We start from the raw sequence: 14511 nt of genomic DNA on the forward strand, positions 1-14511 counted from the left end.
TTTTTTTTTTTTTTTTTTGGTGGGGGTGGAGTGAGATGGCTGTTCAGAGGCAGGGAATTTGACCACAAGATTCTTCAAGACTGTTTTCCAGTTTATTATTTGAGGAGTTTGAACCTAAACTCTCCATCCTGCCCTGACTAAAGAACTGATTTTAGTTAGGATTGGGACTCCAAATAATTCTTTTAATTAGGTTTACACCACAAATAATTAACACTGATCTCTATTAAAATAGAGATGGATACATATCTGTACATACCTATGCATTAGCTTCTTTTTTTTCAGTTTATAAATTTAAATGCCCAGTTCGATCAATCTTGCCACCTCTGTACATCCAGTAACCCCCCAACTTCATAGGTGCAGTTGGTTCCCATTACCCCGGCAAAGTCCTGATTCTGCTTATCAGCCAATTTTCCTCCTATCCCCTGAAGAAAGGTGGTTGTTCTTTGCATGAAAGTAAAAAAAAGTAGACAAATATAATTTTCTTTTCTTTTTTACGTTGCTTAGTTTTGTATTCCATTTCTAACCACCTGTTACCCAACTAAATGGGGTTTGTGGTCATCTGTATAAGAGCATCTGCATTGTGTTACCTTGGACAAAGCATGGGCAGGGATCAGATGGACTTGGCCAGGACGCCTGGCTGCCATTTGCTAGCTTTGTGATCTTGCACAGTCGGTTAGCGTGTTTGATTAGTATCCCCATCTGTAGATGGGTAATACCACTGACTTGAAGGCTTTTGTGTGGTTGACCATGGCCAGCAGCCTTCACTCAGCACGTGGTCCCAATTCCCTGAGCTGCAGTTTTGTCTATCTGGTTCCTCCAAGTGCCTATAACAGGTCTGTGGGTCCATTTGGCCAAGCCCTTGCAGGGCTAGTTGCCCTGAGCAGGGGTCACTTCTCTTTTGCCTTTCCTAATGGTTACAGGTATGTGGATGCTGAAGATCAGACTCAACCAGATGCCCTGTTCCTGCCATGAGTTGTCAGATGTGAATGACTTAATAAGGACATGGTAGTGAAAAAGCACTGCCATTTAGCTTTTGATGAAATTAAAATGTTTAGAACCAAAAGGAAAAAGTGAGGTTTGGGGAGTAGGTGAAGAGGGGAGATTGAAAATGTCCTCACTGGCTTTCTTACTCATCACAAAGAAGACAGGGACAGTGACTTTGCTGACACTGTGAGGAGTCAGAGAGATCGTTGTGAGAGAGTTGGAAGAGATGGCCTGATAACTCATGGGATTGCTTTCCCATTCACAAAATGACTTTTTTTTTTTTTTAAGATTTATTTTATTTATTTGAAAGGTAAGAGTTACAGAAAGAGGTAGAGACAGAGAGAGAGGTCTTCCATCTGCTGGTTCACTCCCCAAATGGCCACGACAGCAGGAGCTGAGCCAATCCGGAGCCAAGAGCTTCCTTTGGGTCTCCCATGTGTGTATGGGGGCCAAGGACTTGGGCCATCCTCCTGCTTTCCCAGGCAAATCAGCAAGGAGCTGGATTAGAAGTGGAGCAGCTGGGACTCAAACCGGTGTCCATATGGGATGCTTGCACTGCAGGCCGGGGCTTTAACCCACTGTGCCAGAACGCCAGCACCAAAGTGTCAGGTTTTGACAGTGGATCTAAGAAAAGTTGACAGTTTTCTATAGCAAAGCTTGGGAAATTTCGGAAACTCAAGAAATTTTGGAGTTAATCTGGCAACTTGGTTTTGCTTTTTCACCCATTTGGTTTTAGTCTTGACTTATTTTCCATGAATGTGACTTCTGTGAAGGTGTATGGGGCCCCAGTATAGAATCTGGTTATTGGTCAGTTTTGTGTATTCATCTCCACAAAAATTTGTAATTCTCTATATTTTGAGATAACTTAGTGAAAATAAAAACTCTAGGGTATTTTCTGAAGTCTTTGTGTAGGGAGTGGTTTTGAATGCACCCCCCCCCCCATGTGTCTGCAGAAGGAGCCTTTCTGTCCCTGAGAGATTGAGTTGTAGACCTAAAGGGCTCTTCAGTGTTACATGAGATGATTGGTTTAAGGATTAGCAAAACGTGGGATTATTTTTCTCCTTTGGCTATAGCTGTCAGCTATCTATGGGATTGTAGTGTGTGAAGTTTAAGAGGATGAGGTTAGCCTCTTACTCTTATGAGTATGCAGTTAATCCCTGGAAAGCCCATCAGTAACCCAGCTGTAAGTTTCTTTATAAAACAAATTCACCCTAGCAGAATAATGCATATCCTGCTACTGAAAGGGGAAGACTAAATAGCTACAACAAACATGTGTCTTCCGGCTCTCCCAACTTAATGTTTAGTGACGTGCCCTCCACTTCAGTTCCAGTAGCTGAGCCCTTTTATTGAATTTCCAGAGGAAGGCACAACATTGCAAGGAAGCCTTTGATGCATTTCACTCTTCCTTTGGTGTCTTTAGTGTTTCTTTTTTTTTTTTAACTGAAAAGTACAAGTAGGTGTGTCTGACAAATGCAGGCGTTGCCTTCAGTGTCTAGATTCTTCCTGTATAGCCATTGTGCTTTTAGTTATTAGAAAAGTGTTACTGACTTCTTGATTTCCCTACATATTTTCATAGGATTTTCACTTGATAGCTCAGCACAAGCATTATTTATTTTCCTTTTTATTTTGGAGGGAGGGAAAGACTTCAGAGTAGATAGAGTACCTCGTTTTAGGAGTTAACGTCTATATGCATCTTTGTTTTAGTTTTCCTTTAGATGTACTTGATATAGCCATCCTTTCAGCTCACCACCCTTTTAAAGAAAATAATCCAATGGTCTTGAGTATACTCAAAAAGTAGTGCACTCATCAGTACTCTCTAAATCTGGAACATTTTTCTCCCCCAAAACAAACTTCACAATCAGTACCATTCGCTCCTCATGCCCCACAGTGTGCGTTCCATTTTTATGGATGTGCCTGTTCTGCGCTTTGTTATGGAGTCAGAATACATACCTAACATTATGTTCTCAGCGCTGATGCTTGTAGGGTGCACCAGCACTCAGTCCTGTTAGTTGATGAATACTACTCCATTGCATGAATGTACCACATTTGTTTATCCCGTTGTAAGTTGGTGGACACTGAATCGTTTCTGCTTGGCTGTGGTGAATAATGCTGCGTCCCTGTGGATTTGTTTTATTTTCTGTTGGATCTATACCTACCTGGGAGTGGAATTGCTACGTCATAGAGTAAGCTTATATTTAACTTGCTTTTCAGCATTTTTAAAAATTATGTTCATTTTACTTGAAAGAGAAAGAGAAGCACACTGGTGGAAAGATCTTTCATCTGCCAGTTCACTCTCCCACCTCCCCACCAAATACTTGCAACATCTAGGACTGGGCCAGGCTGAAGCCAAGAGCCTTAGACCCCAATTTGGGTCTCACAGAAGGGTGACAGGGACTAAAGTGTTTAACCCATCATCTGCTGTCCCCCAGGTAGTACATCAGCAGGCAGCCAGAGCTGGCAGTAAAGCTGGGACTCCTACCAATTAGGGGATGTAGGTGTTCCAAACAGCATCTTAGCTGGCTGCACCAAACGCCCACCCCTTATTTAACTTTTTTGAGCAACTGCCAGACTATTTCCCAGAGTGGCTATGCCCTCTTGTATTCCCAGAGCAGTGTATGGGAATTCCAGGTTCTCCATATCCCATCGTTTTGATTCTTGCCATCCTAGTGGATGTGAAGTGGTAATACGCATTTCCCTGGTGGCTAACGACATTGAATATCTTTTCATCTAAAACCTGTGTAGTTTTTGAAGTGCACCTACTTCATCATGGCTTTTAAAAGCTCACTCTTTCAGACCTTGAAGTCCTGCGTCTCTGAGCTGTCTAACAGCCTGGTAGGAGGAGCAAGGCTGTGATTGTACAGGATGGATTGGCTCTGTGAGCTGGCTGAATGAGGAAAGATGAGTTCCAACCCTTTTCAGAGATGTAGGTTCTTTGTCTTGGTGCCTGGCTGTGTGCTGTCAGATTTGCTTCCCTGTCATTTTCTCTTGTTTTCTCAGCTTTGTTGGAGGACTATTGACAAAGAAATTATATGTATTTAAGGTATCCACACTGATGCTTTGGTATGTGTACATTGTGGAATGATGACTGTGATCAAGCTGATTAACATCGCCTTGCAGTCACGGCGTGTGTGTGTGTGTGTGTGTGTGTGTTAAGAACATTTAGGATCTACACTCAGCAAATTTCAAGGATATAACACAGTATTGTTAACTATGGTCACTGTGCTGTACACCACCTCTCCAGAACTTAATTATCTTGCTTAACTGGACCTTTATGCCCTTTCATCAACATCTCCCAGTGTTGCCAAACCCCCAGCCTCTGTGCTTCCAGTATTGTAGTCGTGGCTTCTCTGAGTTTGTTAGGTCCCACATGTGAGTGAGATCATGGTATTTATCTTCCTGAATCTGGCTTATTTCAGGTAGCATGGTGTCCTCCACATTCATCTGTGTCACAGTGGCAGAGTTTTCTTTTTTTTTTTTTTTTTTCTGACAGGCAGAGTGGACAGTGAGAGAGACAGAGAGAAAGGTCTTCCTTTTCCGTTGGTTCACTCTCCAATGGCCGCCTGCAGCCGGTGCGCTGCAGCCAGCGCACTGCGCTGATCCGAAGCCAGGAGCCAGGTGCTTCTCCTGGTCTCCCATGGGGTGCAGGGCCCAAGGACTCGGGCCATCCTCCACTGCCTTCCTGGGCCACAGCAGAGAGCCGGACTGGAAGAGGGGCAACCAGGACAGAATCCGGCGCCCCAACCGGGACTAGAACCTGGTGTGCTGGTGCCGCAGGCGGAGGATTAGCCTATTGAGCCGCAGCGCCGGCCCAGAGTGTTCTTTTTAAATGCTGAATAATATTCCATTCCATATATAAACCACATTGCATTTCTCATATTACTCATTCATCTGTTATCAGATACTTGTATTTCCCTATCTTGACTGTTGTGGAGTGGGATTTCTAGGTCATTTAGTTCTGTGTGTTTTTTTTTTTTAATTTTTTGGAGAAATCTACATTTCTCAAATAAAATATAGCCATGTCCACCATGGCTATATTACCTCATATTCCCAGCAACAATATACGAAGGTTCCTTTCTCTGCATTCTGTTGCCAACACCCGGTGTGAGGTGCTACCTCATTGTAGTTTTGATGTGCATTTCTCAGATAATTAGTGAAAGTGAGCATTTTTCTATACACTTGCTGCCCATTTTGTCTGTCTTCTTTGGAAAACATCTGTTTAGGTCCTTTGTTCTTTACTTCATTAGACTTTTATTATTTGATACTGAATTGCTTGAGTTTCTTATATAGTTTGAATGTGAAACCCTTATCACGTATGGTTTACAGATCTTTTCTCCTATTTGTTAGGTTGCTCGTGTGTCATATTCTGGGTGCTGTATTTATTTTTTCTTATTGTCATCAAGTACCTATTTGTCACCCTTGCCCCTCTTCACGTGAGAGGCCATTCACATAATGGGAAGTTTTCAGATAACACCTGTAGTAGTGTCCTTGACGTTTCTGCTGCTTTTCCCAGTTGTTTATGTAGCACACCAGTTTTCTTCTGCAAGCTCCCAAGATAAGAACTGAGTGTTTTAAAGAACTGGCAAAGCAAAGAAATAAAAGAAAAGTGACTTGAAGAGAATTGTTAACAAATGCTAGTTGGCAGGTTTTTGTCCCCCTTTACAAGAGTTTACATACCAAGTGCTGTTAATGCTACTTACTGTCACTCTTAGCATTGGAGATGCATCTGGAGCCACGGTTTTAGTTCTGGTAGTGTTAAGTTGGTGATTTTTGTAACATGGTTTTCCCTGGGATTATAAAATGGACTAAATTTCAAAATTTAAAGCAGATTCAGTGGTTGGTGGTATGGAGCTTAGTGAGGAAAGAGTTGATGCCAGCCTTTATTTTCATTCTGGGTTCCCTTCCCAATCATAGGCAGCTCTTTTCATGATGAACCATGTGTTACACCTGTGTTTTAGAAACAAAACTGTAGAAATCACTGCACCATTACATTAAAATCCTGAATGTAAATAGCAAAGTCAATTTCATTATAGTTCAGTAACATAATTGACTCACAGTGCACTAAGTAAAATTAATTAAAATTCTAAATGCATGGCTGTTTGACATGGATGAGGTTACTTTATTCCTTGTGGGTTTTCAGAATCATTAACTCGGGGTTTGGTGTTTGTTTTGCTTGTCGCACTCTCCGGCTGTTCTCATTGTTTCAGTCATAGCACTTTATCCTCAAGTGTAAAAACCTTTCTGTAGTTTCCTTTGAAACTTTGAGTACCAATGTGTAAAAGTTCCCGGTATAAAGCTCTTTCTTAGGTTGTTTATAAAATACAGGTCTCCCCTTGCCCCACCCCATCCTCCTCCTGCCCCGCCAGCTTCAGAAAGCAAATGTTTATTATCTGCGTTGTGACAGAAGACTCGGATGGTGAACCACAGTCTGGCCAGACACTTGCTGTACGAGAATGTGAATCGTAAGGGTTGGAATGAGATTGCAGCTTAGCTCTAGACTGGAGTTTCTTTATCACAGCTCTGTTGGACATTTGGGGCTCAGCAGTTCTCCATAGTGGAGAGCTGACTGTCCTGCGCTCTGTCTCTAGGGTGTTCAGCAGCATCCTTGTTCTCAGCCAGCTAGATGCCAGTAGCATTCCACTTGCCTTTCTGCTCCGGGGGTAAAAAATGTAGGTGTCCCTGCACAGTGGTGGTTGTCCCTGGGATAGGGAGCTGGAGGTGGGTGTCAGATGCTGTGTTTGAGAACCACTAGTGTAGATTGATAGCCTGCAAAACCATCTGTGTTACTAAAAACCACCATTGCTCACCAAAGACATCTTTTCCAATAGTTTTACAAACTGATCGACTTGTGCATTCTGTGCCGTATACATCTGAAAGTATTAACTTTTAAAAAAGTTTCATAATCATTGTAAATTAATTTTCCCATCCTTGCTATCATGTTGAAAGTTACCTTGCAGTTTCCCAACTGCTAGATGCAGGTTCTGGCCCATAGAGGACAAATGTTGTGTAAATTCCTCCAATTGGTAGAGCTGTTGGGGTTTTTGACTGTATAAAAATGCTGGTGTGGTTTTTGTCTTTTTTTTTTTTTTTTTAATCAAATTTCATTTTATTTGAAAGAAGTCTTTAGCTCACAGATTCACTCTTCAAATTCATGCAGAAGCCAGGGCTGGGCCAGGCTGAAGCCAGGAACTTGGAACTCCATCCAGGTCTCCCATGTGTATGGTGGCAGCCAAGTACTTTGGGCATCATCTTCTGCCTCCTAAGATGCACATTGGCGGGAAGTTGGTTTATAAGGATAGTAGCCATTACTTGAACCAAGGGATGCAGACATCCTAAGAAGCAATTTAAGCTTCTGTGTCAAACTCCAAACTCCTGCCCCTAAAATATATATGTTTGAAAGATTTGTTTATTTGAAAAACACAATGGCGGAGAGAGAGGGAGAGGGATCTTCTATCTGCTAGTTCATTCCCCAAATGACCCCAACAGCAGTGGTTGGGCCAGGCAGAGCTGGGACTCAAGTACTTGAGCCATCATCTGCGGCCTCCCAGGTGGATTAGCAGGGAGCTAGATTGGAAGCAGAGTAGCCAGGATTCCCACTGACACTCTTGATTTTGGGTGTGGGAGTCCCAGGCAGCAATTTAACCTGCTGCACCACAGCTCCCACCCCTAAATATATATTACTTAAGTTCATTCATGAGTATCCATTTGGTAAGGATGATGGGTGCCATATTGTCTGTGGCAAACCTTGTTGAGAGAAAATGTTCCAAGGAAAAGTGGGGCAACTGTGGAGTTAACTGTTTTTTAGATAGGGGACACTGCATTCTTTTAAATAAATATTTTATCTTAGAAATGACACTTGTTATTTTATAATGCTAAACAGCCACTTCTGAAAAAAGCCAGAGCCATCTGTGTTGAGGCTTGATTGTCTTTTATAAACTTTCTTGGGAGACAACTGGGAGCAAATGTGACGGTTATTTCTTTGAGGTAAGGACAGGCACTGAGAAATGGAGACGAGAGAGTTGGTACTTAGGAGACATAAACACTCCTGTTGCTGCAGTCAGGGAGGATGGTAAAAGTGAGCCTATCTATGGTAGCATCTCATTAGCCCGGCAGGGCAATGAATGCGAAGTTTTCAGTGAGGACTTCGCCCTCTTCTTTCCTCGTGCTTGGGAGCATGACTGGGACACTGGGGCTCCAGGAGAAAAGGCTGTTGTAGGAAGCACAAGGTGTGTAGTCCTGGCTCTGAGCGCCGTGCCAAACCTTTCAACTGTAAGCCGGTCTCCTCTGTGAAACGGAGCCATGATCCCTCCCCTTCCTGCAGTCCACGAGTTCTGAAGGTGAACAGCAAAGCCAGTTGAATGTGTGTGATCATAGTGTCCAGGAGCACTGCCCTGCAGGACCAGGAAGTAGACTCTGAGGGTGGCTCCATGTCCACATTTCCTGGTTCCACAGCATCTTTAACACTGGTGATCCATCTGATTGCTTTCTAGAACTCTTTCTAGAAAGTTGCACAAAGGTTTGCTTTTTTTTTTTTTTTTCCAATTTTAAATAAGTTTTCGAGATGGACAAGGATAGAAGAACCCAGTTACCTGTAATAGTGGACTGTAAGCTGTTTCTTCTCCTTGGAGCTTGAAAAGCTAGAGCAGGGTAGGAGTGGGAGTTCCCTGTGGCCAGTTAGGCCATTGACTGCCCCCATTGATGGTTCTTAGCCTCACCGTTGGGTTTAACCACTTAGGTCTGCATCACAGCTGTGGTGAAGCCCATTATTATATAAGCCAGACCCTCTCCTAAATAGTACAGCAGATGCGCTTTTCAGTTCATCTTTGTAAAGCTGCGGTGCATTTTGGGCAGGGGAGGGGAAATTGCTATGTCTTTCTTGTGTACCAACTACTACTCAATTATGTGTGTGCTTTGACATAACATCCCACCTCTCCGTTGGTTTTCTGGTGGCTCCATTCTTGATTTTGGGAGGAGTGGGGAATGTAGGGAGGCATTTACAAGGTGGTATCTCCCACCCTGTAGTTAAATTCCTTCCCCTCTGCTTAGCCTCTCTCATCTTCTTTTAATCAGTGCCGAGCTTAATTACCCCGCTGCACTTGCTTGTGTATGCATCATTGAGTTTCCCCCCAGAAGCCGGACGTAGCTCTTACTCTCCAAGTAATGATAGTAATTGCTGGTGGGGAAGACCTGCTCCTCATCCTTCTCTGTGCACATTTCTTATGGCAGGTGTCTAGTTCCTAATTAAGTGCTAATGAGCAGGCCTAGTGGACCGTGATGCTGCTGCCAACTTCTTCAGTTTTATGTCTCACTGTCGCCTAGCTCTTAAAAGGTGACAGAGCAAGAATTAGTGTCTTTGGGATGACAGGAAGGTGATTCTGTGCATAAAGAAATTGTTGTAACGGTCTCAGGTGGTGAATGAGTAGTTTATAAATACTTTCCAAGAATTCGATTAATGCCACCAGCCCCACCCTCACTCACCCCTTTTTCCATTTTCCTCTAATTAGAGCCAGACTGTGTTTGGAAGGAATAGAAGTTTAAAAAGAAAGTTGGTCCTAAAGATTTTTTTTTTCAAGATGCTAGAAGTGGTTGAAACTTGATTATAAAATGTTTCCTTTTACTCTTGAGGGTGGGAAGCATGTCTGGGATTCAATTAAAAATCAGTGATCTGGGTGGAAATTTACTGAAGACCTGGCATGAAAATTTAATATATTTGGTACATCCTGGGGTGCAATAATTAAAAGAGTAATTGAGTCCCAGAGATGTGAGCACAAATCATTATGTTAAGAATTTTCTAACATTACACCTTAGAAATGGAACTTTAATTGTTTTTACTGTCACATCAAACATGAGGGTCTGATGTTGGAAACCTGAAATGGGGCCTGATTCGTGGAGTAGCCACTATTTCTTGGATAATGTATCATTGCATTCAACTACTTTGGAATGTAGCATTTGAAAACCACGATTCTGTTTCATGTGAACGCATTCATGCTTTCTGGAATGGGTTAAGTGACAGAGGCAACGTGGTGTAATGGCAAAGGCATTTAGAACAGGAACTTGGGATCATGTAGGTTGAAGTCCCACGCATCTGGGGACAGAGTGCTGAGGTTCTGACCCACTCTGGGCCTCACTGTTCTCATTCGTGTAAAAGAAGGGATGAGTTTGCCCTATGGGCTCAAGAGCAAGGAAGGACCAACAATGTGTGGCTCTGAGGGTTACCAAGCTCTACTCCCTGGGAACATCCCTCCTGGGGTGTACGGGAAACAGAGAGCAGCTGCCTGATGGGGCTTCCCTGCCTTTACTGTGGTCTTCTCTGGCCTGGTGGGAGAACCCCAACAATTTCCTCAGTGCCTTTGAACCTTGGTTCTCTCAATATGGGAAGTGGGAGTACATAAGAATACATCAATATGTGCTCATGGTTCTGAGAAGGTTTCATGGAATCAGGACTCACAGGTCCCTGGGCAATGCCTAGCAGGGAGCTAGTGATAATATTTTGCTTTTGCTTCATCCCACTATTGTGTTCAGTTAGTGCAAAGGTATAGGGCTACCATTGTATCACCTGATAGCTGGTGACAGGGAGAGTGTAGTTACCAGGTTGTCGATGTGTGTCTTCTCCTCCCTGTCCCCTGGTAACCTCCGTGAAGTCCAGATGAGTCTTAAAACTGTGATACTTTAGATCCAGTGGCTGCCTGGACTTCAGCTCTGGAGGTATTGCGAACCCAGTCCTGTGGGCTGATTAACAGAGGCTGACTTTGCTTTAAGATAAAGAGCGCCGCTCTCGGGGGTTTGTTATGCCAGTGAGTGACAGTGCAGGGCCAAGGATTATAGTATGGGAAAGTGGGGGTGGGGGGAGGTACCTGAGGAGGTGAAAGCTTTTGGTGAACTGGAAGCACTAATCACATTTTTCCCCTTTCCTCCCTCCGTCTCTGCCCCCACTCCTTTCGTGTGTGTGTGTGTGTGTGTGTGTGTGTGCACGTGCCTCCACCCTCATGCTGCCGTCCCTCTATCCTTACATCTCCTTTTCCCCAATGCTGTTCCCACCACCCTTTCCTTTCCCCACCTCCCTATTCCTGCCACCAACAGCAGCAGCAGTTGCAAGCTCAGCATCTTTCTCATGGCCACGGACCCCCAGTGCCCCTAACGCCTCACCCTTCGGGACTGCAGCCTCCTGGAATCCCGCCCCTCGGGGGCAGCGCCGGCCTCCTCGCGCTGTCGAGTGCTCTGAGTGGGCAGTCTCACTTGGCAATAAAAGATGACAAGAAGCACCACGAGGCAGAGCACCACAGAGGTGAGAGGCCGGGCAAGCCAGATTAGGACCTTGTCCTCATACTCATACCGTGCTGCAAAGTTGAGTGCATCGCTAAAGCAAGCCCCATCCTATACTGAGAGCAATGAGATAAGAGGAACTGTCACAAAGCTTCCCACGGAGACACGGCCCACCCTGGAAGTTTGCGGGGTTTGCCGTGGGCATCTGTAGATTTCCCAGTCTCGTTAGATGCAGGCATCTTGACATCTTGGCAGCTGCCTAGTTAATGCCAGTGGCCTGTACCATATTATGGAAAACTGTTAACTGCTTAATTGGGTAATTTTCAAAGAAAGTAATGTTGTTCAATGGGGCGCAATAAGAAGTTAAATTTGAAAGTGAATGTGTTCAAATGAAAGGTTTGATAATTGCATCTGTTACTACTTAGTTTCATAGGCTTTAATTCTAGTATGCATTAAATATTGGGCAAAATTGCACTTGACTAATTTTTTGAAGAAAAGTAATTTATTCTGTCAAGAAATAAAAAAATAGGCTTTGTGTATGGTTAAACTGTAAATCTTATGTTTACAAAATACTGTAATTTTCAGGAAATCACTGTATTAGGAATGTGCAATGACTTATATAAATAAAAGCCATTTTTAAAACTGTTTGGGGCTTGTGTTCTAATTATTCCCCCCTTTTTTTTATTTCTGTTCTTGCCTCTGTGTCTGAACGGGCATGTCTGTGCGTTTCTTGGTAACCTCGGGAGCAGAGAGAGAGCCGGGCACAGTAAGTACTGAAACACCTGCCACATACACACGCAGTCCCCTTCCAGCGATGCTTCCCTGAGCACAGATGGACACGCATACTCTGCCTGTCTCTCTCAGTGACCTGGCTTCTTCTCACTTTTTCTTTTTAAAACATTTTTTGTATATGACCAGTTTCTCCCCTCTTGTCTTTTTTTTTTTCCCCCAACAAAACTGTTGAATGAAAGGAGCATGACTTGGAGCTGAAACTGTTTGCTCTGATGACTTACGCGGAAACACACTTTGATGTGTGTGTACCCCAGACCCATTTTACATTTGGTTTGTTTTGCATTCTGAGTCCTCATTGTAGTATAAAAGAGTATGCATTTTTATCTTAGATCAGTTTTAAAGGCAAGAGGCCACAGTCTGTGAAGTTGGCTAGTCATGTGTTATTTCTACCTAAACCATTCATTCTCCTCTGTGCGTGCAACCTAGTTGCTAGGTTTCCATATCTAGTTTTCTCTGCATAATTGTCATTGGAGTGTGAACTTGAACTTAAATTTATTTTCAGCCCAAGAACCGTGCATATGAGTAAGCCCTTAAAAATGGAAATGCAGTGGACAGGCTGTGTGCTTAGAGAGCTCATCTTTTCATCCTATTTTTGGTGTTGCACATTTGATTGGTACGTGTTTCTGCCAGGTAGCTGTGGGGAGACCTGTGTCTAAAATGCATCTCCCAATTGTGGCACAAATAGCTGAACATTTGACCCCTTTTCAACCAGAATAACCTTTGGCTTTTGTGTTTTCCTTCTATCTAAGCAATAACATTTTGAGCATCTTTAATACAGCAAAAAATGAGATGCTGAACTTTTAAATCATCCTAATTTTTTTGTTAGGGAGGGAGGTACAGACATCCTTTCAATTTTATTTTTTTTTTACCCTCTTCAGTGTAGAAGAGTTGTTATTTTTAAATTATATTTGAGGCAGATCTTGGTATACTTCATATATTGGGATGTGTTTGGAGGAGTGGGTAATGGTTAAATGAGGGGGTGACTGGCTTTTAAATTCTTGTACTGTATGTTTTCTCTGGAAAATGTTGGGGGGACAGATGGGGGGTAAAATCATAGCTAGGAAATAAAATACCTACATACATACTAAATACAAATGTAAGTAAACTGGTTTTGATTTATATAGGTCCTTAAAGATACCAGCTTTTCTGCCATCTTCATTCAGTAGAGTGTTGAATTAAAAAACCTAACCCTGGACCAGAAGGCAGATGTCAGAAAAGAATAGGGGAAAGCCCATGTTCTTTAGGCTGGTGGGTGTGTTTCTATTGGACTGACTCACTCTGGCTTTGGGACATTCTCATTCAACTTTCTTTTCTCTCAGTACCACTGTTTCACCTTAAATGACAGTAGACTCTTTGAGTGCTCACTATCTGAAGGCCAGGTGGGACATGTGTCTGAGGGTAGAGGTCTGGAGGCACACACACCACATGCGCTTCTTTGGAGAGGCAAGACCACAAGCACACTAAAAGACTAGGATGCTTAGAAGAGTTCCAACAACTGGTGTCCGTGTAGAAGTGGTTCCCATGATGTGAGCTGCCCTGAAACCATGGTGGCATGAGTGAGGAGAGGCTTGCGTGGGTGGGTCTTAATTTCTGAGTGTGTCTAATTTCTCATTTGACCATACAATGTAAGCAGGCACTTAATTCACTGGTGTGTAAAGATGGGGTGGAAGGAGAGAGGTTAGTTTTACCCTTAAAATACAAGATAGTTCTTGATTTTTTTTTTTTTTTTTTTTTTTTTTTTTAGATTTTACCTATTTATTTGGAAGGCAAAGTTACAGAGAGACAGGGAGAGACACAAAGGAGAAAGTTCTTCCATCCGCTGGTTCACTCTCCAAATGGCTGTGATGGCCTCTGCTGGGCCAGACAGAAGTCAGGAGCCTGGAATTCCATCTAGGTCTCCTACATGAGTGGCAGGGGCCCAGGCACTTGGGTCATCTGCTGCTGCTTTCCCAGGCACATAGCTTGATCACTTAGCAGAGAGCCTGATTGGAAGTGGAACAGCTGGGACTCGAACCGGTGCTCATATGGGATGCTAGTGTTGCATGAGGCAGTTTAACCCACTGCACCACAATGCTGGCCCTGATAGTTCTTGGGTTTCAGGCAGCTGAGGATTATTTTTAAATCCTCATGTTAGAGTTCACAGCCGATGAACTTTCCATTCCAAATGTGGATGCATTACATAAACCAATCTTTAGAAATATAAAATAAATGCTGACTTATGCATATGACTGCTGTGCATCCTTTTTTCCTATCAAATTTTTGACAAATTCTAATGATCTTTTCAGTGGGTTTTAAGTATGTGTACTGTGTTTCCTGCCTAATTACTGCAGAAAACTCTAGGGTAATGATAATATAAAATGGGAAAACTACACTAATTGGAGCCTAAACATTTATAACTAAGTCTGTAGAGAGGAATTAAATTGTGCACTGTCCGCATAAGTGGGATTTTGCTGTAGTTATATAAAATTAAGTAGC

At 43.1% G+C, this 14511-nt stretch overlaps 1 protein-coding gene across 16 annotated transcripts in view; it reads left to right on the top strand.

The window, feature by feature from the left end:
• TLE1 (TLE family member 1, transcriptional corepressor) overlaps nt 1–14511 on the top strand; it is a 96484-nt gene that overhangs the window by 35656 nt on the left and 46317 nt on the right. For 7 of the 16 annotated variants that reach the window (XM_051846743.3, XM_051846752.3, XM_051846777.3 and 4 more), the window contains exons 7-8: nt 11062–11266; nt 11994–12010. The exons of 4 other annotated variants lie outside the window; for them this stretch is intronic. In XM_051846743.3, coding sequence (XP_051702703.1) covers nt 11062–11266; nt 11994–12010 — 222 coding nt within the window. The remainder of the gene's footprint in view (nt 1–11061; nt 11267–11993; nt 12011–14511) is intronic. 5 more of the 16 variants (XM_051846756.3, XM_051846772.3, XM_051846782.3 and 2 more) reach the window with 1 other exon arrangement.

Source organism: Oryctolagus cuniculus, chromosome 1 (genome assembly GCF_051225735.1).
Source record: "Oryctolagus cuniculus isolate XC-2025 breed Fujian yellow rabbit chromosome 1, ASM5122573v1, whole genome shotgun sequence".
NCBI classification, from domain to species: domain Eukaryota; kingdom Metazoa; phylum Chordata; class Mammalia; order Lagomorpha; family Leporidae; genus Oryctolagus; species Oryctolagus cuniculus.